Consider the following 23418-nt stretch of genomic DNA (forward strand, 5'->3'; position numbering starts at 1 on the left):
TGAATAAATGAAAACTGACATCAGATCAGCTGTTTCCATAGTAAGTGTCCAGGCTGTTATCTAAACTAGTGCTAGCTTTAAATGTAGTTTGGTAGTCTGTTCATGCATCTGCTGCTCTCTCAGAGAGCCAATTAGTACACTTCTCATTCCTATAGAATCTTCTACATAGATTGTCTGAAAATTCTAACCACAAACATTTACTTTTTTTTATAACCCCCAAAAGTTACCAGAGATGGTTGTCTCTAAAGCCCTTATACACCTGAAAAAGATCTCCTCTTAAATATTTGTAAGAGACACTGTAGAAGTTCAGATATTTCAGACTTTCAGAATACCTTACATTTTCATATTCGCGGATGCCCTTGGTATAGTTCCGCTGTACTCTTTCCAGTTTACTCATGCTTTTTTTTTTTTTTTTTTTTAATAAGGTCTCCATATTGTCATCCATTATCAAGTTTGGGTCTAATGTAAGTAAACAATGACTTCATTTCCGATTTCCTAGACTTTATAAATCGTTTATACAACTTCTAGTTCTATAAAAAGAAGTTGTGTCTTATCATAACATTCCATCTGTGTTGTCGATCTTCATCTATTTTTGACTAATGAGTTACGGCTCTGATCCTCAGAACCCATCTTGCCATCAAAGCTTGCATCAGCCAAAGAATCTCTTGAGCTACAAGTCTACCTACAATGCCTTTCACATTACCTCACATCAAGTTTGCCGATAATTAACCAATATTAGACAATATGAAAAAAAAAGAGTACAAGTCAGAAGCCTTGTCCAAGGCATTCCTAACAAGAACCCAGGACAGGATGTCACTCAACCAGAAACCTACAGGAGGGGTCAGGCAGGAGGGACGCAAGAATAGATGAAGATCGACAACTGAACATTATGGTAAGACGTAACTTATCTGATGTTGTCTATCTTCATCTATTCTTGACTAATGGGACAGAGTCCCCAGCTACCCAGAATCCTGGGAGGCCCTATGGAAGGACATTCTTGAGTACCATAGAACCAAAGGATGCTCTCCCCTTGGAGACCATATCCAATTTGTAATAAAAAAATAAAAGCATGAGTTTTAGCTCAAGTTGCAGCTGCACAAATTTCTGATACAGAAGCTTTGGAATGAAAAACAGCAGAAGTTACATTGATCTAGTATGTGCCTTAAGTGGCTCAGGAAGTTTCATGTTAATTTTCATGTAAATGAAAGAAATGCAATCTCTTAACCACTTTGATAGTCACCTTAGAGACTGGACTGCTCATAATTGCACTGGCGAAAGATACAAACTGTTTAGATCTAAATTGCTTAGTTCTGTCTAGATAGAAGTGCAACTGCCTGTGCACATTCCAGAAGGTGAAGGCCATACTAGACCTTTGTTCGAAAAATTTGGAAAGAAAAGAGGTAACTCTATGAACTGTTTAATATTTGTCTCCAAAATCACCTTAGGAAAAAAAGTTGGGTTTGTTCCAAGCGACACTCTGTCTTAATGGAAAACTAGATACAGAGCTTTAGAACTCAAACCTTGTAGTTCGAAGACTCGTCTTGCCGAAGTGACAGCTATGACAGTAATGTCTTCCAAGAAAGAAACTTGAAATCACAGGTAGCTGCAGGCTCAAATGGAGGTGCAGTAAGTGACTGTACCACTACAGTCAAATGCCAAGGTGGGAGAGGATCTTTTGAAAGGGGGCTTCAAAACATACTGTACCTTTAAGAAAAACTTTACAAAGTTTGAGACACATTAAGGGTTCGTCTCCAAACCTGTCGTGAACATTCAAAATAGCCAAGATAACTTTGATCATAGAAGCAGAGGTGTCTTTATTAAAAATGTCCCATTAGGAAGTCCAGGATTTTTTCTAGTGGAGCTGAAAAGGGATCTAGGCCATTATCAGAAGCCCGCCCAAACAGAAAAACACTTCCATTTGCTTAGGTACAGAGTTCTGGTGGATAGTTTGAGATGGCAACAAAATGTGTCGCACAGGGGATGGTACCATCATGACACCTGGCAACTACTGGAATTAGAGTAACCAAGCTATTAGCTTGAGAGTCTGAAGATTGGGATACACCAGTCCTTGCAGATGGGACAAAAGATCTAGAACTGGGTCCAAAGCCCAAGGGCGGAAAATAAGAGATTGTTCAGAATGATGAGATCCACATCTGTCAATACCAATAAGGAGCAATGAGGATCACCTTGCTTCTCAACCAAGCGGCTTTCTTGAGAAATAGAGGGATTAGGAGAAAGGGTGGAAGGCATAGAGGAGACCCGCGGGCCAATTGTGGAGAAGTCTGACCCTGGGGAACTCCCCCCTGAGGGGGAATTAGGGCAAAGTAGCTTCTGCACTTGTTTAGGGGTGAAGCAAAATGGGTCGCATCAAGGCTGGCCTCAGTGAAGAAAAATCTCCTTCGCTACTCTGGAGTTCGGAGACCACTCGTGAGGCATGAGGATGTATCTGCTCAGTTTGTCTGCTATCACATTTGAACTTCCCAGGATGTGAGTTGCTATTAGAAAGCAGTTAAAAGTTATAGCCCATTGCCACACTCATTTGGCTTCTCGACACAACGAAGAAGACTTGGTCCCCCCCAGTTTGTTGATGTACCAGACTGACATGTTGTCCGATTGAAAGGCTAATCCCCAGAGGTAAGGCAGAATGAAATACTTGCAATGCAAGAAGCACTCCTCAACTCCAGTACACTGATGTGCAGGTTGGCCTCAGAGGGGGACCAAGTGCCTTGGACTGTCTTCCCCAGATAATGCCCTCCACCCCATCTGGGAAGCATCCATGGTCACTATGGTCTTGGGCAGAAGGCAAAGGGATGGCCTTTAAGAATCTCCTCTGAATGCATCCACCAGGTTAGATTGTTCTTGCATCGACTGGATATGAAAATTAAATGCTGCATAGAGTGGATCAGTATTGACCACTGGCTTAGTAACCACTGAAGAAACCTCTTATGGAATCTTGCTATTGGGAATGTTATAGCTACTGCCATGGAGCCTAGTGCCTGCAATATCTGTTGATCAGGTATCTTGTTTGAGATCAGAAGAGTATGAACCTGTAACTGAATTTTTTTTATAACCTGTGTCAGGGAAGTGATGCCATGCAAGAAGTGTGGAGACAAGCTCCAATAAAGTCTATGTCCTGGGAGGAGGTTAACTGAGATTCGACAGGATTGACTGTTATGATCAATTTGTGGGACAGGTCCAGGATAAAATCCTTTGTCTGTTGTAGCAGATGCCTGGTGGGAGCAGTGGGGAGCCAGTCATCTAGAAAAGGAAACACTTGGAATCTGTGCAGCCTCAAATGAGCTGGGACCACTGCCATATATTTGGTGAACACCCTGGGGGCTGTGATGAGGCCAAAGGGCAGTGCTCTGAACTGGAAATGTTAGTCTCCTATGCAGAAGCAGAGAAACCGTTGAGCGTTTGTCCACCTTTATGTGGCAATACACATCTTGAAAGTCGACAGAGTACATCCAATTATCTTTCTCTAGGAAGGGGAGACTCGACTAAATTGTGACCATCTAGAATTTTGCTTGAACAAACTTGTTCAGAATGCAGAGATCCAAAATTGGTTTCCAGTCCCCCGTTTTCTTTAGCACCAAAAAGAATCTGGAGTAAAATCTGCATTCTCTTTGGTCTGGTGGGACTTCCTGGATGACTTTTTTCTAACAGCTTTTGAACTTTTACTTCTGCTTAAACTTTGACAGGGAGTCTTGTTGGGGTTTTCGGGGAGAAGGTGAAGGGGATAAAATCACCTCTGGAAATTATCCTTAGCACCCAGGCATCAGTAGTTGTGTGTCGCCAGGCATCTAGGTGCAAGGAAAATAATCTCCCAACTACCTCCAGGGATAAGGAATCAGGCCCCCCTTCAGGAGTGCTAGCAGGACTGACCAGAGTATGGACTCCCTGTAGCCCAGATTTTGCAGACCACCCCTGCCTCTGGGACAGTGTCTTCTATTGTAACCCCCCAACCTTCCCCAAGGAAAGTCTGAACCACATGCATCCTGGAAAGGCTTGGGATCATTAAGGAGTGGAAAAATGTACACCTACAGCAGACAAAGTCTTTCCATCCTTTTCACACCTTGACAGAGTTTCCTTTTTACTTTGGGACCAAACAAAGAGAAACCATCAAAAGGAGTATTGACAAAGGAAGACATGAATGGTTCCACAAACTCACACAGCCGCATCCAAGTGCATCTTCGAATAGCAACGCCTGAAGCTGCTGACCTCGTCACCCCTTCGGCTGCATGTGCAATGAGCCTCATGGATAAGTTTAAAATGGACTCCAGGGTAGCTAGCTGGAAAGCCACTTTCTCTTGGACCCCCTAGGCAACTGCTTCCACCAGGATATCTGACAGCTCCTTGACCAGTTCCCTTTGAAGTCTAGTAAAATGTGCCAAAAAATTCAAAGACCTGATGGAGAAGGTCGAAGTAGTATAGATCCGCTTCTCAAATCTGTCCAGTATCCTGGACTCACTGTTCGGAGGATGGACAGAAGAACTCTCCTCAGCTAGTTCTTTCTTGGTGGCAGACGCCATCACCATGGCATCAACTACTAAGCCCTTAGCCCAATGTAGTTGGTCTGCAGGAGTAGAAAGGATTTTTACTCGGGTCTCCATGTGACTGGTTCAACAGAGTCAGGAGCTTTCCAAGCCCACTGAGTGATCAGTTTAAGTATTAACGGGCATGGTAACCCAGGAGGTAAATGGTTGAGCACCAAAGGCCTGCAAAGATTCCTCAGAGGACAGGTCTTTGGAGGGAGAATCAAGGTATTTCCTCTTACACAATCTCTTCCAAGAAGGCTCCTCAGTGGGAACATCAGAGGAGGACTTGAAAGAGGGTGCGCCTTTGACAGACAAAGCTTGAGACACCAGTGCTTGCTGTCCAGGGGCAGAGGTTGGTGGCAGAACTGAAACATCTGGGGGTCACAGGGGTAGACTCCAGTAACCCAGCAGCCACCTGGGAAGAAGCAGTGGTTAAAGCAGTTTCCATAGCCTGAAAGGCAGGGCTCCCCAAGGAGGGATAGGAGCCTAGAACAGAGACCGATAAACTCGGAACCAGTCACACCCCACTTAAAGCCCCAAGTGACACACCAGAACCGAGGAAGGGTCCACTGCTGCCATAGGAAATATGGACAGGCTGTGTAGAAGAACTCTGAGCCGACATGAACCCTCCACGCTCAATGGCAAGGACATGGTCATGGTGACCCGATGGTGCCGATGGCACAGAGGGAGCCAGAGCCAGTCTATGTCAAGGACAAAATTGTAGTCGGCGCCGAAGTCACTGGAACCTGGGAAGGTGGAGCTGATTGATCTAACGTCTGTGCCGTGATTAGGAGGAGGAGAATAATTGGGTGTGGATGGAGAAAATAAAAACACCTGCTCCAGAAGGGAGAGGGGTTGAACAGAAGAGGAACGACCCAGGGCTGCCATAGATCTGGTCCACCACCCTGACAAAATCCATTTCAGAAAGGCTTCTGGTGAAGCGTATCGAAAAGGCTGAAAGGACTCGAACTGAACTAGGTAAATGTCCATGTAAAGGGTCTATGGATGGTGAATAAGTAGACCTGGGTTCTGAAACTATCAGCAGCTTCAGCACATTGTTGCATTGTGGGGGAAACGGTCAGCACCAAACTCGGAGCCTTACAGGTGGTCAGAGCCATAGATTTAGGACTCTTAAACCACAGACATAGCCGGTGTAGAAGATACCAAAGAACTTTTCAGTGCCGGAGACTATGACCATTCCAAAAGCTTTGGAGCCTTGTTTTTTGGTTCCGTGGAGGAACCCTCAGAGGCATGCTTATGCTTTTTAACAGTATGTGTCAAAGGAGATGTCGGCACCAAGCGAGAGGACTCAGAGCCACAGGATGGCACAGACTGGTTGGCCTTGGACAAGGCTTCCTTAAATGGGGCCTAAGAGCCATTTGAGGATCAATTTATTCTCTCTCTCTCGCTCTCTGTGCTGGGGTTTTATTACTAAAACCCTGGCAAATGGAACACTCCACACTCAAGTGGGGAACACCCAAACACTAAACACATTTTCCGGGAGAGTCCGAGTTTGGCATCTTCCTGCCGCATTGAGTACATTGTTTAAAGCCTGTTGGAGAAGATTTAGGTTTCTCTACCATATTTTTATCAAAGGGAAAGCAGAAGGACAGAAAGAAACCTCACACAGATACAAATACTAAAGTACAGAAAGTCTACCAACAATGGTAGAAAAGTTACCACGATGAAAGAGAAAAGGGACTACTAGCAATGGCAAGGTGACAAACACTACCAGTTGTAAGAAGAAATCACACACTCAAGGGTAGACCAGACACTCAGATAAGAAAAAAAGATATGAAATAAAAGCATATAAAATCTGAAAGTACTTGGCTACGAGAGAGTCGGCTAATGAGTCTTACTAGCAAGAGCTGCAAATGAGATCTGAGGTAATGTGAAGGGCACTGTGGGTAGACTTGTAGCCCAAGAGATTTTTTGGCTAATGCGATCTTTACGATGGCTGGATCAGTTCGGAGGTTCAGAACCGTAACCCATTAAGTCAAGAATAGATGACAGACATCATTAGATCTATCATTATCCACTTGGTTAATATGATTACAAAAACAAAGCTGGACTTTACCCATATACCCAGGTCCTTAACTGAATCTACAGTTTCAATCACTGTGTGCTGTATTACACATTCACCTTTCAGTTTAGGTCTCCTAAATTTCACATGCTTAGTTTTTGATGCATTTGTTATTCTTCTGTGCCTAAATGGACAATTTAGTCAAGTTCTACAATGTCAAACATGAATTTCTCAAAATCCTCTCTGGGCCATCTCCACCCTCCACCCCCCACCCCCCACCCCCAGACGGTCCAGTCTACTGACCCTTTTCGGACATGACCAGAATCATGCAGTTTCATTACAGCCTCATTTTATGGAGACTGTTTCAAGATGGGAAGCCTTAGTCTTAAGAGTGGATGCTAAACAGTAACAGTAATTAATGGGGTAGGCATCAGCATATACAACCAAATGCCTTTTTTTAGATAGGTGACAGGGAAATAAAATATGAATATAAAATATTTAGAATTTAGTGGCCTTCATAAAGGAATAGGGGCATGGAGGATCTTGAATGAGAAGGTGGCAGTACACATTAAGAATGAACTGGTAAAAGTCAGGGAATGGACATCAGTTTCAACAGTCAGCCTTGGATATCGAGCAACAACTGGAAATAAAACCCAACTCAGTTTCATACGGTATGTTGATTGTCTTTCAGATTTATTACAAAACAAATGAGATTATGCCTGGCTGACTTGCTGGGTTTTTAACGGGCAGAAATAGCATCAATGGCAGGGACAATATATGCTGGCAGACTGTACACAATGGAATGGTGGTGGTTAACAGATACGGGGCATTAAATGCAAGTCCTGCCTATGGAATGGTGGTGTTTAACAGATACGGGGCATTAAATGCAAGTCCTGCCTAGCAAGATTCAAGTGTAGCAAGCACAGCCACAGAGTGGATCACATACATTTTTGTAACACTTTTGAGAAAGTACTATAAACTCAAAAGAAACAGAGATAAGAAAAGTTTTCATCATTACATTGTGCAAAGGGTAACAAGTCAGGCCTCCTTGCATGTTCACTGATAAAAGGACCTAAAAGCAAGCACACAACATGAAGCACTTCATAAGAGAGAGAGAACATATAAGCACGTAAGGAAATTAGCAGATTGGCATTATGAAACACATGAGGTGGAATGAGCTTATGGTGTTATGGAGTATGGGATGAGGCTCTAACTGGACCACACTGGTAAAATCATTTTTTTTAAATAGTTATGGAAAGTGAGAAATCTGGTACAAACAAAAGCGCACACAATCTTATAGTATAACAAGTAAATTTCAGTGTAGTGGAAAAGATCTCCTTAACTAAGGCACAGAAGTGAATAAGGGCACAAACACCAGAGATGTGGACGCTAGGGAATGTGACAAATACATGTACATGCACAAGGATGAGAGGTAGGAACTAATAGGAATGGCGTTATACATACAATGGACTACTGTAGTAGCCCAAATAAAATCGGTTTTCCTTCCTCCTTTTCCAAACAAAGACCTACAAGACAAACTACACACTAGACTACTGACAAATCTACCAGCCTGTGGATTACGCTCCTAGCAATTTGCAAAGCTGTGTCCATTCCAATAGTGCAGCCATGAAAGGGCAAACATCCAACAGATGCCAAAGTATTTCAGCATGTGATTTTTGCTCATCCCTGAAAGTCAGTTCAGATATAACATGAAAGTCACTACAGATCATTAAGATATGCCACTATAAGAGGCTTTACCAGAGCCAAATAGCTCAACAAAGAGCATTACACAAGATGCACTACCCTCGTTTATTCTGATTTTCCATACAAAAGTAAGTAGTCCAAAAGTCTGGCTAGACACAAAAACAAGAAGCATAACGTACTCTTTATACAGCTCCAAAACACTACAGCAACATTTAAAATGCTTACTTCACATGCATTATAGTTGTAGCTGTTTAAATCACTTATGAAACATCCCTCCCTTCTGCATGTATTTTTTTCACTTTTCCAGCGTACACAGAGAGAACTAAGGAGTGACAGCCTACACAGAGAGAACTAAGGAGTGACAGCCTACACAGAGAGAACCAAGGAGTGACAGCCTACACAGAGAGAACCAAGGAGTGACAGCCTACACAGAGAGAACCAAGGAGTGACAGCCTACACAGAGAGAACCAAGGAGTGACAGCCTACACAGAGAGAACCAAGGAGTGACAGCCTACACAGAGAGAACCAAGGAGTGACAGCCTACACAGAGAGAACCAAGGAGTGACAGCCTACACAGAGAGAACCAAGGAGTGACAGCCTACACAGAGAGAACCAAGGAGTGACAGCCTACACAGAGAGAACCAAGGAGTGACAGCCTACACAGAGAGAACCAAGGAGTGACAGCCTACACAGAGAGAACCAAGGAGTGACAGCCTACACAGAGAGAACCAAGGAGTGACAGCCTACACAGAGAGAACCAAGGAGTGACAGCCTACACAGAGAGAACTAAGGAGTGACAGCCTACACAGAGAGAACTAAGGAGTGACAGCCTACACAGAGAGAACTAATGAGTGACAGCCTACACAGAGAGAACTAATGAGTGACAGCCTACACAGAGAGAACTAATGAGTGACAGCCTACACAGAGAGAACTAATGAGTGACAGCCTACACAGAGAGAAAACTAATGAGCGACAGCATACACAGAGAGAAAACTAATGAGCGACAGCCTACACACAGAGAACTAATGAGCGACAGCCTACACAGAGAGAACTAATGAGTGACAGCCTACACAGAGAGAACTAATGAGTGACAGCCTACACAGAGAGAACTAATGAGTGACAGCCTACACAGAGAACTAATGAGGGTCAGCCTACACAGAGAGAACTAATGAGTGACAGCCTACACAGAGAACTAATGAGGGACAGCCTACACAGAGAGAATTAATGAGTGACAGCCTACACTGAGAGAATTAATAACTGTCAGCCTACACAGAGAATTAACAAGTCACAGCCATGTAACAATGTCTTTTTCTAGTACCCATTTCTGAATGCTGGAGCCATGCACAATGCTCTCCATGAGTAACACGACTGAGAACTCTCAACTCCAACAACGTTGACCACATCATTTCTACGAGGTAGATAATTTTCCCGCAGCCTTAGAGAATCCAACGTAAAGAAGATGGCATCATCTATTACACCATTTCTTCCATGCACAGATGAAACTGTAACCTGTAAAGATTAAAACAAAAAGTACTGCCAGTTATCCTGCATTCTTATAACTGCCCAGAGTTAAAACGTTTGCAAATCAGAGCATCTCTCCAATTACAGCTTAATGGGTGGTGCTTCTTGTTTAGGAAGCCATGCATTTGCTAAAGTAAATCTATCCAGTTTACATTTAAAACTGCAGGAAAGCTATCACTATATTTAAACACTGCCCAACTGGTACCAAGTCTGTTTTGTATTTTGTGTAGAGCACAAACAGTTTGCACTGCAAGACAAACTACTATTCTGTGGCAACATTTCCAGCCATAAATTTGCCAAGTAGGATCATGCCCCTGTATTCAAGAACAGACAACTAGGAATGCATTCCATCAACCCAAATGAAATTCCTCTCTCCAGCGGATTCACCCACGTCATTCTTTAAAATTGCTGTTGAGAAATGCACAGCCTTATATGTAGAGATATACGATCATATATCCCCTCTGTTGATTGACAGATAACAGAACCAGGAAAAGACCAGTTTTAATGCTCTAATGAACATTTTAGTGTACCCATTATCTGGGCTTCTAGAAATCTCCCAGGTGAAAAAAGGTCAAGGAAGCACTCAAACCCTAAACATGTTTCCCCTAATAAATCTGTGTGGTCTGAAGTAGGATTAACTGACACAGCCACTCACAATGACCATAATGCCACAGACAAGGTATTATCAACTTCTGCTGGATCAGTTCCAGCATATTATTAACATCCTTGCAGTTGTATGTACAAACTGCTGACATATTCAATTAAGGGATGAAAAAGACCCAAAGATTAATCATCTTGTGAATCAAACCCATAATTTTAAGAAACTGTGCTTTAGGTAAGGACATGTGGTTCATAAAGGTCAGGTTACACTTGATTTGTCAGAAGTATCTAGTGGGGGGGGGGGGGGTGTCTTGATCATTTCCAGATATGTTTAAATCTCATAAAAAAAAAGTTATGTACTCACCATAGCGTTCCATGTGAGCTGTTCTTCTCACCTTCATTCTGACTGATGGGTTAGCAGCCGATCCTCGGCTCAGAGTCAGCCAAATTGCAAAGCTCGAAGTCTCTTAACAGCTCGAGGCAGAAAACCCTATCCCACAATGCACCTCCCCAGATCTTGTTTGCTACCAACTAGCATAAAACCTACCCCAGATTTCAAGGAAATCTTGAAATAACTAGAGAGAGGAAACTCCTCAGGAGAACCAAAACCAATGTATAGCCTCTCAAACTTCCAGACACTGGATGACGGTAGGTGGGAAGGCCGTACGAATGAAGGCGAGAACAACTCGCATGGAACGTTATAAGTACATAACTTCTTTATGTGTGAGGTTGTTCAATCTAGCCTTCATTCTGACTGATGGGTGGCGTCCCCAGCACCATAAACTTGGGTGGCTCATGGGAGTACCTGTCTAATGACAGCAGACCAAAATGAAGTTCTGTCCCTCGAGGCCTCATCTACCTTGTAGTGAGATATGAAGGTATGTGGCTTTGACCATGTGGCAGCTGCACAAATAGAATCAATGGGTAATCTGGCCAAAAAGGCTATGAAAGTAGAAACAGCTCTGGATGAATGAGCTTTGACTTTGTCATGTAAAGAAATGTCTGCCTCGTGGTAAATAAAGGATAAGCAATCAGAAAGCCATTTAGATAAGGTAACTTTAGATACCGGTGCACCTTTTCTGGACTCTGAGAAGGAGATAAATCATAGAAGAACGGATCAGTTTTTTTTTTTGCCCCGTCCAAACAGAAACAAAGTTGTCTATGGACTTCAAGTTTGTGAAGCATATATTTCAACTGGTTAGAGTGATTGAGGAAGAAAAACAGGTAAACTAATTGCCTGGTTAAGGAAGAACGATGGATTCGTCCCGAGGGAGACCCTATCTTTCTGGAATACAAGATATGAATGCATAATTGACAAGGCTTGCAACTCAGAAATTCTGCGTGCTGAATAATGGCCACCAAGAAAACGGTCTTCCAAGAAAGATATTTTAGCTCACACGAAGAAGCAGGTTCAAAGGGCAGGATAATAATCTTGGATACGACTGCATTTAAATTCCATGGGGTGGTAGGAGATCTAATCGGTGGTTTTAAGTGCACAGCACCATTCAAAAAAGGTCTTTGCCAACTTGTTAGACATACCATTCCCAGATTCACCTATATGGAAATTAGATGTAGCAGCCAGTTGTACCCGAATGGTGGCTGCTGCAGCTCCTTCGTTAAAACAGTTTGGTCAAAAACTCCAGGATATCCGAAATGGAGGCCAAAAAGGGATCAATGTTATTCTGTTGAGCCCAAATGGAAAACCTTTTCCACTTGCTGAGATATACTCTCCTGGTTGAAGACTTGTGCGAGGATAACAGAATATGTTGAGCTGCTGCTCATACAGTTTGGAACCTGGCTATTCTGGTAATTGGAGCAGCCAAGATGTCAGTTTGATAGACTGAAGAGAAGGGTGAAGAGCTCTTGATGAGTGGGTCAAAAGATCTGGCACTGGGTCCAGGATCCAAAGCTCTTCTACTAAGCGAGGCTTCAGAAAGGGGAACCAGATCTGACAAGGCCAATACAGGGATATTAAGATAAGTGTCCTGCCCAGAAAACTGGCTTTCTGCAAAACTTTGGGAATCAGAGGAAAGGGAGGGACGGCATAAGAGAGTCCCAGAGGCCAATCGTGTGAGTGCGTCCCTCGGGGATTGCCCTTGTTAAGGCATCAGAGCAAAGTAGTTGCTGCATTTGGTGTTCATGGGAGAAGCAAGGAGGTCGCAGCAAGGCTGGCCCCATCTGCAGAAGATCATTTCCGCTACTTCATTCTTGAGGGAACAGAACTGCCCGTTGAGCTTGTCCGCTATTAAGTTGGGTTTCCCTGGTATGTGCATTGCTATCAGCCTATTTCCACAATCAGAGTCTCTCGACATAGGGGACAAGATCTGGTTACTCCTTGTTTGTTTATATACTAGACTACGGACATGTTGTCTAACAGAACTGTAATCGTGCCCAGAGGAAGACAGTCTTAGAAGGACTGCAACACTAAGAGAACTGCTCTCATCTCTAGGAAGTTGATGTGCAAAATGAGCCTTGCGAACCTGCCATGTACCTTGCGCCGTCCGTCCCTGATAATGCCCCCCCCCCACCCAATCATGGAGGCGTCTGTGGTCACCGTTGCAACTGGAGCCATGAGGACAAAAGATCGTTCTTGCAAGCGTTTGGTGTCAGAACTGGGTGATTCATTGGCAAATCCTGAAATGTCCACTGTGTGGATAGCAGCCACTGAAGAATATGCATGTGAGATCTCGCCAGAGGTATTGCAATGATAGCTGCTGCCATGGTGCCAAGCAACATGAGAATCTGTGATACTGGTACTGTGTGTTTTGATAGGAGATCCACAAATCTGTTGTTGTAGGGTGAACACTCTTTCTGAAGGAAACTAAAGACATGTTGACTGTGTTTAAGTTTGCTTCTATAAACACTGTACGCGGCCAACAGCAATAAAGCAGACTTCTGAATTTATCGTAATGTCCAGTTGGTAACATAGATCCAAGACAGTGTCCCTTGCCCGGATAAGCTGATGCCTGGTGGCTGCGGTGAGGAGCCAGTTGCCCAAATATGGAAACACCCAGATTCCTAGATGTCTCAAGGGAGCCATGACCACTGCCATACATTTGGTGAACACACTGGGGCTGTAGTGAGACCAAAGGGCAGGGCCCAAAATTGGAAGTGACTGGCTCCAAGCCTGAAGTGCACATGATCTCTGGATGGCCTGGCCATTTTGATATGGTAGTATGCATCCTGAATATCTACTGAGTACATCCAACTGTCCTTCCCTAGGAACGGGAGTATGGACTGAAGCGTGACCATCTGGAACTTTGTCTTGACTACATATTTGTTGAGTCTGCTGAGGTCCAAAATTTGTCTCCAGTCCCCTGTTTTCTTCGCCACCAAAAAGAATCTTGAGTAAGTTCCGGATCCTTCCTGGTCTGCTGGGACTGGTTGGATGACTTTTTTGTGATAGTTTTTGAACCTCTACCATTGCCACATCCCATAGACTGGGTGGAACGTCCGGGATTCCTTTTGTTGGTCTGGGCTAGGTATGGAAGGGGATGAAATAGCCTCTGGCTGTAACATTTTGTATTCATCAGTCTTCTGACATTTTTAGCCAGGTGCCTAGGTACAAAGACAAACGTCCCCCAACTGCCTCCAGAGCAGGACAGTAGGGCCTCCTTTCAGGAGCGCTGATCGGGTTTACCAAGGAACTGATCCCTGTTGCCCTGTTTTTGCAGACTCCCTCTGTCACATGGGTGTCGTCTTCCATCATTACCCCCTCCTCTGCCACTGAAGGAGGCTTCACCTCATGAGTTTGGAAAGGCTCATTGGACTTTGCGGAACCACATTTTTCCTCTCCATTGACTTTTAGGGTAAGATCTAGTAGGGGTGGAAAAACGGACTCCTACGGCAGAAGAGTCTTACCGTCTTGCCCACATCTGATGAGGGTCTCTAACTTTTGGTCCAAACAATGAAGAACCATCAAAAGGGGCATTCACAAATGACGACTTGAAAGGTTCCGCAAAGGAACATAAGCACATCCACAAATGTCTCCGCAGAGCAATTCCTGTACCCGCTGCCCTACTCGTCCCATCGGCCATGCAAGATAAGAGGCCATGCAAGATACGAGGCGCACGGAAGAGTTAACAGAAATGAGGGTAGCAAGCTGAGATGTCATTTTGTCCACCACAGAATTGGCTACTGCACCCTGGAGAGCATCTCCTAGCTCTTTTAGGAGATCTCTTTGGAGCCGTGTGAAATGGGTTAGATAGTTCAAGGACCGAAAAGCAAAGGTTGTGGAACTGAACATGCACATGCTGTAGCTGTCCATGATCCTAGATTCCCTATTAAGAGAATGGACAAACAGAGGTCTCAGACATCTTTCTTAGTGGCTGCTGCAACCACCATGGCATCCACAGGTATGGATTTGGATACGAAAGACTTGTCATGAAGAGCTGAAATGTATTTATTGGGCCCCCCCTAGGAACAGGCTCCACAGAATCTGGGGACTCCCACGCCCTTCCAGACAAAAGATCCACCAACTCATCGAAGGGCAGAGAAACCCAAGAGGTGGAGGGTCGAGACCCGAACGCTTTCAGGAGCAGCGATTCATCCTCAGTAGGGTTAACAGGCCGCCAGTCACCCTTCTGCTTAAGGATCTCTAGGATATACGCAAAGGAGATCTCCTCAGAGGGTGGACTTTGGGGACCCTTCAGATTCCTCCAAATCAGTGTCAGACATGGATTCCTGAGGGGAATCTAAATGTCTCTTCTTATACAACCTCTACTGAGGGACCTCCACAGTGGGAGCTTCTGGGGAGGTCTCTGAAGAGCAGGGTTCCCACAATGGGGCATCCTGAGGCTCCGGGTCTCTATGCTTACGGTGGGTCTGCAATGACTGAGAAGATTCCGGTGCTTTTCGAGAGGAGGTGGCCATTTCAGAGGTTTTGCCTTCGGGGACAAACCCTCCTCATGGCATTGAAGGCATCATGGCTCCGATGCGAGGAAGCACCCGGATCCAAAGACTCCTCCCGCATCAGAACCGCTGGCTCCGAGCCAGAGGTAGGAGCCGAACTCAGCCATGCCGAAGCCCCAAGGGGGAGAGTCGGAACCGATGCATCGGTTCAACTCCCCTCCCCGGAACGTTGGGAGAGTGTCTGCACCCAGATTCCCCTGCCGGAACAGAGGATATCAGGGCTGTCGGTGCAGATAGGTCCAGAGTGAGCGTCAGAACAGACGGTTCCACAAATGACTCAATGGCCTCTTCTGGCTCCGAAGTCTCAGTTCGAGTCATAGGAGGAGCAGAAATCATAGGAGAGGACTTTGTTGGTTCCGAAGCTGCCAGAGTCGAAGCAGATAGAATTTTAGCTAGCGCTGGATTCTCTAACAGTCTCTGTACCACACGAACCACATCTGAATCAGAAAGTCTGGAAGCCCAAGAGGAAGCTACAGACTGAGCCAGTGAGCCCAGAATCGGGGATCTCAATGTAGGAGATACCGGTTCCAAGACTGGGGACCGGCTCTTACCCACAACCTGTACAGTAGGTTCCAAAGACAGTGGAGCCAATACAGGAACCTAATTGGGAGACTTTTGGAACTGAAGAGCCCTTCGGACCCGAACTAGCAGAGGAAGAAGCCGAAGGTTTTGGTTTACCTGGAGCAGTATCCAAGTCCGACTGGAAAGCAGACTTAAATCAATCCACATTCGACAAGCTTCCTTTTCCTCTCTGCCAAAACCCTAGCACTGAATCCATGGCAAAATGGAACAAACCTCTTTTCCCAAACAGTAGACACATGTAGTGTGGCCATCGGTAACGGACATCTTTTGATTACACTTAGGACAATTCTTAAACCCTGACTTGGCCTTTTCAGACATAACTAGCACAGTAAAATCACAGCAATGAAAAGCACTAACCAATGAAAGGTTAGCAACAACACACTAAATAAGCCTAACAGGACACAAATACAACAAAGAAAAGCCTAACTAAACTGGAGCTGTACAGGAAATCGCCTAACTGGCTGAAGATAAACAACTCAAAAGAGCCTTACTCTGCAATAAGCCTAACCAGCTACCAAAATAAAAGACAAAAGCCAAACTCGGCTCAAGGGGATAGGGAAATTAAGCCTACCGGCTAAGAGAAACAGAAATCAACAGGGCCAAATGCCCAGAAAAAAAAACGAGAACACAAGATTTATATATTTTAAACAACTAGAAGTGCAGAATCCGAAAAAAAAAGACAGTCTATGCTATAACACTCAAAATTGTCAAAATGACAAAAAGTTAATCTAAAGCAAAATGATAGGCATAGTTTTTATTCAAACTAAAGGGGTGGTAAAGCTAAAGAAGAAAAAGACAAAACATTTCTCAAACGGCCTGAGATGTAGAGAAATGCATGATCTGTTACAGCGGCAAACTAGATCTGGGGAAGGTAGAGGTGCATTGTGGGATATGGTTTTCCTCCTCGTGCTGTTCAAGACCTCAAGCTTTGCAATTTCGCCAAATCGGAGCAGAGGATTAGCACCAAACCCATCAGTCAGAATGAAGGCGAGATTCAACAACTTCCCATCATAACTTTAGCTATGTCAAATGTAGAGAGGAGTCCAGAACTTGTGGTCCAAGTGCTGATATCAGACTAAAATTTTCATAATGTCTGGCATTACGACAACACCCAATTTACGATTATCTGAAAACTTGGAAACCAGTCATCCCTTAAGCATTGGGAATGCTCAAAAGAAACATGGCTTGACAGATCCCAGAGGCACAACAGATAGATGCCCATTAAAAAGGGTGACCAAAGATTGCAGCCCTCTTGACTCTACTGGCTAACCACCTTTTAACCCACTTTACAACACTGATGACATAAGCATAAAGATGGTTAAACAGTGTCTCAAATTCCTTGGCCAGGTCCATAAACACCACAACTGGTAGCCCAAGGGTAATGCAACACTAACTGGTTTATAAAAATGAACGAGACTGGGAAAAGTGGGCTTACCTCTCAAGTCATGCTGATATAAAACCATAAAAGGAGCTTAAGAGCTACCAGCTTTTATTGATTTCAGCAAGAAATGTTCAGAGCATTTCTCCCGTACAAAGTTAAAATGTCTGGGCCTCTAATTTTCCCACTGGTCACGAGCTCCCCTTTATATTTTTTACAACATACCCATTTCCAGTTTGCGGGTACTACACTGGACATAAAAGACACCATTTGTATAGCTACCAAAGATTCAATAAGTCAGATATCTGGCCAGGCTAGACAGGAAATCTAGACTTGTAATAAAAGATTTCTACAATATTTAATGATGGAAAAAGCCTGGAGAATGACAATGACCTGGAATTTATCCAGGAACTCTGACCCGTCAGTCAAAGAAGTGAAATATTATACAAGACACAAGAATGAAATATAAAGATTAGCCATTGTAAATTGAGACTGCCCACCAATACATTCCATGACAGTCCACCAACAGCCGTTTCACTGTCCAGTTTTGAAATAACATCTCTAAAGAATTGCCAGTCATTCAAAGAGTAGGCTATTCAAAATCTGACCTATACTAGATAATCATACATTTGATTTGCCTTGTATGACATTTAATCCTTCAACTGTAGAACAATGAAGTTTGTAAATTTTACACAAGTACTTCCTTTAAAACCTTCTCCAGCCATCTATTTCATCAAGGTGGTTTGCAACGTTTACATTTGTGTTTTACACAATTACAAAATAAAACCATCACTGCTACAATTTTTCTTTCCAATTTCGCCAAGACTTGCAGCCAGTAGTTTTGGCATAGTGTCAAACAGTCATTATTATTAATGTGCTCTGCTACCTTTGTATAAATTTACTCCAAGTAAATCACACACTAAGAGAACTGTTAACAGTAAAATAAAACAGAGAAGAGGCCTCATCAAAAATGCCCAAGGGTTCACTTTCCTGTACTGAATTAAAATCACCATTATAAGTAAATAACAGTTCAAGGGTATTGATTTTCCCTCGGGAGAAAATGTTCCAGATCTGCAAGATTCACTTGTGTCCTCTCTATAACTCTGCAACTGTGCTATCTGTTTTCATCCTTCCTCAACTGATGGGTCCCTGATCCAGCCTCTAGCCCATCCTCTGTCACTCAGACTTCAGGCTCCATAGCATGAAGCCCTCCCCTTACCTATAATCCCCCAACTACTCCAAAGATACCTCGTATCAAGTCTGCCCTCTCGTATCAAGTCTGCCCTCTCTTTAGTTAACCTTAATGTAAAACAGAAAAACAGCCAGTAGTAATCTCAGAATTAAAGAACACAGTAGGTGAAAAGGTAGGGAATGGGAAGAATCAGGGGAGCACTCTGGAGCCCACACAGCAAGAAATGCTCAGGAATATCCTTCAGGACATACCAGGATCCACACAAAAAGGGAAGGGGAACACTGTACGGGAAGTTGAAGGACGACGAAAACAGACAGAAGCAGAGTTATGGTGAGTTTATAATATCCGATGTCTGTTTCATCCATTCCTCAACGTATGGGTAAAGCATCCCCCACTAGAGTAATCTTGGGTGGTCCTCAAGGAAGGACTATTCCACATGACAGCGGAGCCAAAAGCTGCCATATTCCTAGGCAAGATGTCCAATTTGTAAGGAGCTATAAAGGTAGGAGCACTGGACAAGGTAGCAGCTGCAGAGGGGTCATCTATAGAGGCTTTAGACCAAAAAGCGGATGTGGCCATAGATCTGGTGGAGTGTGCTTTAGGATGCTCAGGTAATTAAATGCCTTTGCTCCTGTAAATAAAGGTAATGCAAGGAGTCAGTGAGCCATCTGGCTTGAGTCACTTTTTTCACTGCTGTCCATAATTTGACTTTGGAAAAGGATACAAACAGCTGTTCCGATTTCCTTAGGTATTTAGTTTTGGGGAAATAAAATCTGAGGAGTCTACGAACATCCAATAAATGAAGCATGTATTCTCCCTCGTTAGAAAAATTAGGACATTAGACTGGTAGGTTAACCGACTAGTTCAAGTTAAATACCACTTAAGGTAGAGGAGAGGAATTAGTTGGAAGGGACACCCCATCCTTGTGAAAAATTAGGAAAGGTGGCCGACAAAGTATTTGGAGTTTGGATACCCATCTAGATGAGGTAAGGTAAGTACAGAGTTTCAGGACAAGAATTTAAAATCTTTTCTTAATGAGAGTTAAAAGAAAGGCTGCACAAGGCCTTAAGAATTATAGTGTAAAGTCCCATGGGGCCAGGGTCTTCAATTGGGAGCGGAAGCAGACAAAGTACAAAATCTTAAGGAAGCTAGAGAATAATGATCAGTGCAGTGCGCCACATAAATATTACAAATGGCAGCCGCCCACATGAATATTACAAATGGCAGCCGCCCACATGAATATTACAAATGGCAGCCGCCCACATGAATATTAGAAATGGCAGCCGCCCACATGAATATTAGAAATGGCAGCCGCCCACATGAATATTAGAAATGGCAGCCGCCCACATGAATATTAGAAATGGCAGCCGCCCACATGAATATTAGGAATGGCAGCCGCCCACATGAATATTAGGAATGGCAGCCGCCCACATGAATATTAGGAATGGCAGCCGCCCACATGAATATTAGGAATGGCAGCCAAGTTTACTCTGACAGTTCAGGAGCGAGCTCCATCGTTGGAAAAGGGATGCTAGGAAATCAACAGCAGCCAAAATCAGTGCAAAAAAGGGGTCTATATGTTACTGATGAGCACAAACAAGAAATCTTAAACATTTACTTTTATGAATTTTCCTTGTAGAGGCTTTTTGGAAAAGTGATATAATGTGGTGAACAGGAGAAGAAAGCCAAGAATTTCAAGCCATCACTGGAGTAACCATGCGGTCAATTAGAGTAAGTCAGGGTGAGGCAACCTGGACATGTAAGAAAGAAGGGCCTGAACAGGATCCAGCACTCTGGAAAGTTGACCCAAGTGAGGCCATAGGAAGGAGGGAGAAACCTTACCCTGTAAGGCTAGAATGGGGCAATGCGATCACCTTGTTTTTTCGCTGTAATGCTTTCTGAATAAACTTTGGAATGAGAAGAGTGGGAGAGAAGGCACAGAATAGGCACTATTTTTTTTTTTTTTTTTTTTTACAGCTTTTATCCTATAATTATAATGCTCTGTAACTGGCTTTGTATTTTTCTTTGCCTAGTGTAGTTTTTATGTAACCTGTCCTTTTTGGACATTTTTCTATTTTAGTCATTTGTTACAAAGATGTTTACTTTGTTCTATTGTGCTTTTTTTTTTTTTTTTGTGTGTGTGGAGCTTTTCTCCCCGGGCCTCTACTGAAAATGGACATACATCCAGCTAGACTAGCCCGGTCAACAAATGTAAAATAAAAAAGTAGACCAGAGGGACAATCGTGAACTAGACAGTCTCTTGGTGACGTCTCCTGTGGGAACAGCAGGGGAAGTTACTTGCTGCACTTGGCATTAAGAGGAGAAGCAAACAGGTTGCAACACAGTTGACCACTAGCAAAATATCATGTCTGGCACAGACAGGAGGACAGACCACCCATGAGGAAGATACGCCTGCTCAGTTTGTCCAACATGTTTTTCCAAAAATAGAAAGTGGCCAGAAGAGATCACCCAATGCCAAACTCCCACTGCCTCCCTACAAAGTAGATAAAATCTGGCTACCCCTTCTTTGTTGATGTACCACACCACTGACATGGTCGGTTTAAATATCAAACATCTCTAGGTGAACACCTTGAAACGTCTGCAACGCCAATACGACTGATCTCATTTCTAGAACACTGATGAAGACTGACCTCCATCTGGGATGCCATGCCTTGATATTGCCCCCCCCCCCCCCCCCCCGAAGCTGGGAAGCATCTGTAGTCACTGTGGCCCTGGAAGATGGAAGAGTGAAGAGATAGCCCTGGAAAAGTTTCCTATGCACGAATCCACCATGCTGTGTCACCTCTGCAAACACTTGTGATGCGAATAGGAGTCATTGTCTGTGACCACTATATCGCTATAGTCCACTGTAGTACTCATGTGAACGTGTACCAAGGGGACCAGTACTAAGGAGGCTGCCATACTAGTTGTAAATGTATACGGACATATCTTTCATTCACCTTAAGCCACGTTAAGGATGTGGAACACCAATCACGTTAAGGATGTGCAACACCAGTTTTCTTTAAAGTCTTCAATCGCGTCTGTGGGAGGCTGCCACCTAGGTCTGGGTACCAAGAGGGGATCTGATGAATTCCACAGGTTGAGTTGGATAAGTTAAGCTGAGACTTGTAGAAGTACACAGTAATGCTCAATTGGGGAAAGAGATGGAACAAGTGATCCTTTGCTCGAATTAGTAGAGGCCTGGTGGAAACAGAAATTAGCCATCCATCTAGATATGAACCAAACCAGAATCCTTGCACTCTCAGGCAAGCTGCAACCACTGCCAGTCATTTGGTGAACAGCCTGACGACTGTGGTGAGACCAAAGGGTAGTGCTCTGAACTGGTAGTGACTGGCTCCCATCCAGAAGCACAGATCTCTCCTGAGTACCTGTATATTTTGATAGGATAGCACACATTCTGAATATGTACAGAGAGCATCTAAATAGTCCTTCCTTAGGTAGAATGGACTGAACCACGACCATTCAGAACTTGGAGTATTTCACAAACTGGTTCTGACTGTAGAGATCTACGGTCTTTTTTGGCACTAAAAATAATCTTCAGTAAGTTCTGGATCCTCGATCAGGTGGAATTAGATGAAGGGCCCTCTTAAAAGAAGCTTGAGTGTTTCTGTAGCTGCAGCTTTTCTCTGACTGGGTGAAATGTTAAGAATTCTTTTGTTGCATTTCGGGGGAAAATGGTATGCAATAACTTTTGGATACAATATCCTGCACCCAAGAATCGTTGATAATGGCTATCCAGGCTTGTGAGTGCAGAGATCAGCCTACCCTGACTGTCTCCATATGATGATAGGCCACCTCTGCCATGATGGTGTTGCCTCCCATCAGAATTCTCCCCTCTGCCTCAAGGGGACCTTTCTCCATAGGATACTTGGGAAATACCTTGAGACTTTCTGAACCACAATTTTTGGCCACGTCTCTGGTTATAGGAAAAAGTCCTCGGAGAGGTAGAAAACTGGATTCCCACATCAGAAAGACAGTTTCAAAAGCCTCAAGGAACACAGACTCTTGAGAATGCTGGTCAGAAGACAAACCTTTCTGTTTCAAAAGCTCTACAATCTCACAGAATGAAATGTTTTCAAGGGGTGATCTGGGGGACCCTTTCCCCTTCACTGAAGTCAGAGTCTTTGATTAATGACTTCTGCAGTACAGATGCTTCCTTTTACATGGCTGCTTCAAATGGGTCTCTTTCATGGGAAGTTCTGGAGAGGATACAGAAGTGCCAGAAGTGTCCTGAATGAGGACAGTGTCAAGGCTTAACCAAACCAGATGTTCCAATGTGACAAGATGAAAAGACCCAGTTTTCAAAGTCAATAGTTGAATGCAGGGTGGACCAGAGGGGTGGGGGGTAAGGACATCTTCCACTGAAAAGGAAAAAGCTCTCTTCACTAGCCTGAAAGCTAAAGCTATGTGGGGCACCTCAGTCTCACCCACTGGATGCAAAGAAGCCTGTGAAGGCCAAAACCCAGACTTCTTGGATCCACCCCAGAAGTACACGTCAAAGCTGAGTTGTCCAGCAACAAAATTCAAAGAGGAATGGATGGACATGACAGCACTGGAGTCAATGTCAGCCCACTGGATCCATAGTATTTGTTATGGCCCCAAGATCTTTCTAGATGCAACAGTCTAACACAACTGGGTCACAAAAGTGTCAGGATCAAAAAGCCATTCTTCGGATCAGACACCTACATACTCAGGAGTCCCTGGTCTGACATCTCAAAATCCACTGGACAGATTGAAGTAGGAGTTAAAGCTTAGGGTTGTGTGCTGGAAAGGGTCATGGGTCCAATGGGAGCCAGAGCCAGTAATACACCTAAATGAATCAGAGTTATAAGAAGTTATCTTATCCACATCCGCTTCTGACAGACTCCTAAACAAGCGGAGGAAAGACCATGCTGATGGTGCTGGGGAACTCTGAGGCATGTCTTTAAGGAAAGGGGAGTGAACCTCA

At 43.9% G+C, this 23418-nt stretch overlaps 1 protein-coding gene across 1 annotated transcript in view; it reads right to left on the reverse strand.

The window, feature by feature from the left end:
* Positions 1 to 23418, reverse strand: part of LOC122815091 (RNA helicase Mov10l1-like) — a 1410002-nt gene that overhangs the window by 1010345 nt on the left and 376239 nt on the right. The window contains exon 5 of the mRNA XM_044087332.1: positions 9584 to 9774. Coding sequence (XP_043943267.1) covers positions 9584 to 9774 — 191 coding nt within the window. The remainder of the gene's footprint in view (positions 1 to 9583; positions 9775 to 23418) is intronic.

Source organism: Protopterus annectens, chromosome 11.part0 (assembly GCF_019279795.1).
Source record: "Protopterus annectens isolate FY-2018-M chromosome 11.part0, PAN1.0, whole genome shotgun sequence".
Classification (NCBI taxonomy): Eukaryota; Metazoa; Chordata; order Ceratodontiformes; family Protopteridae; genus Protopterus; species Protopterus annectens.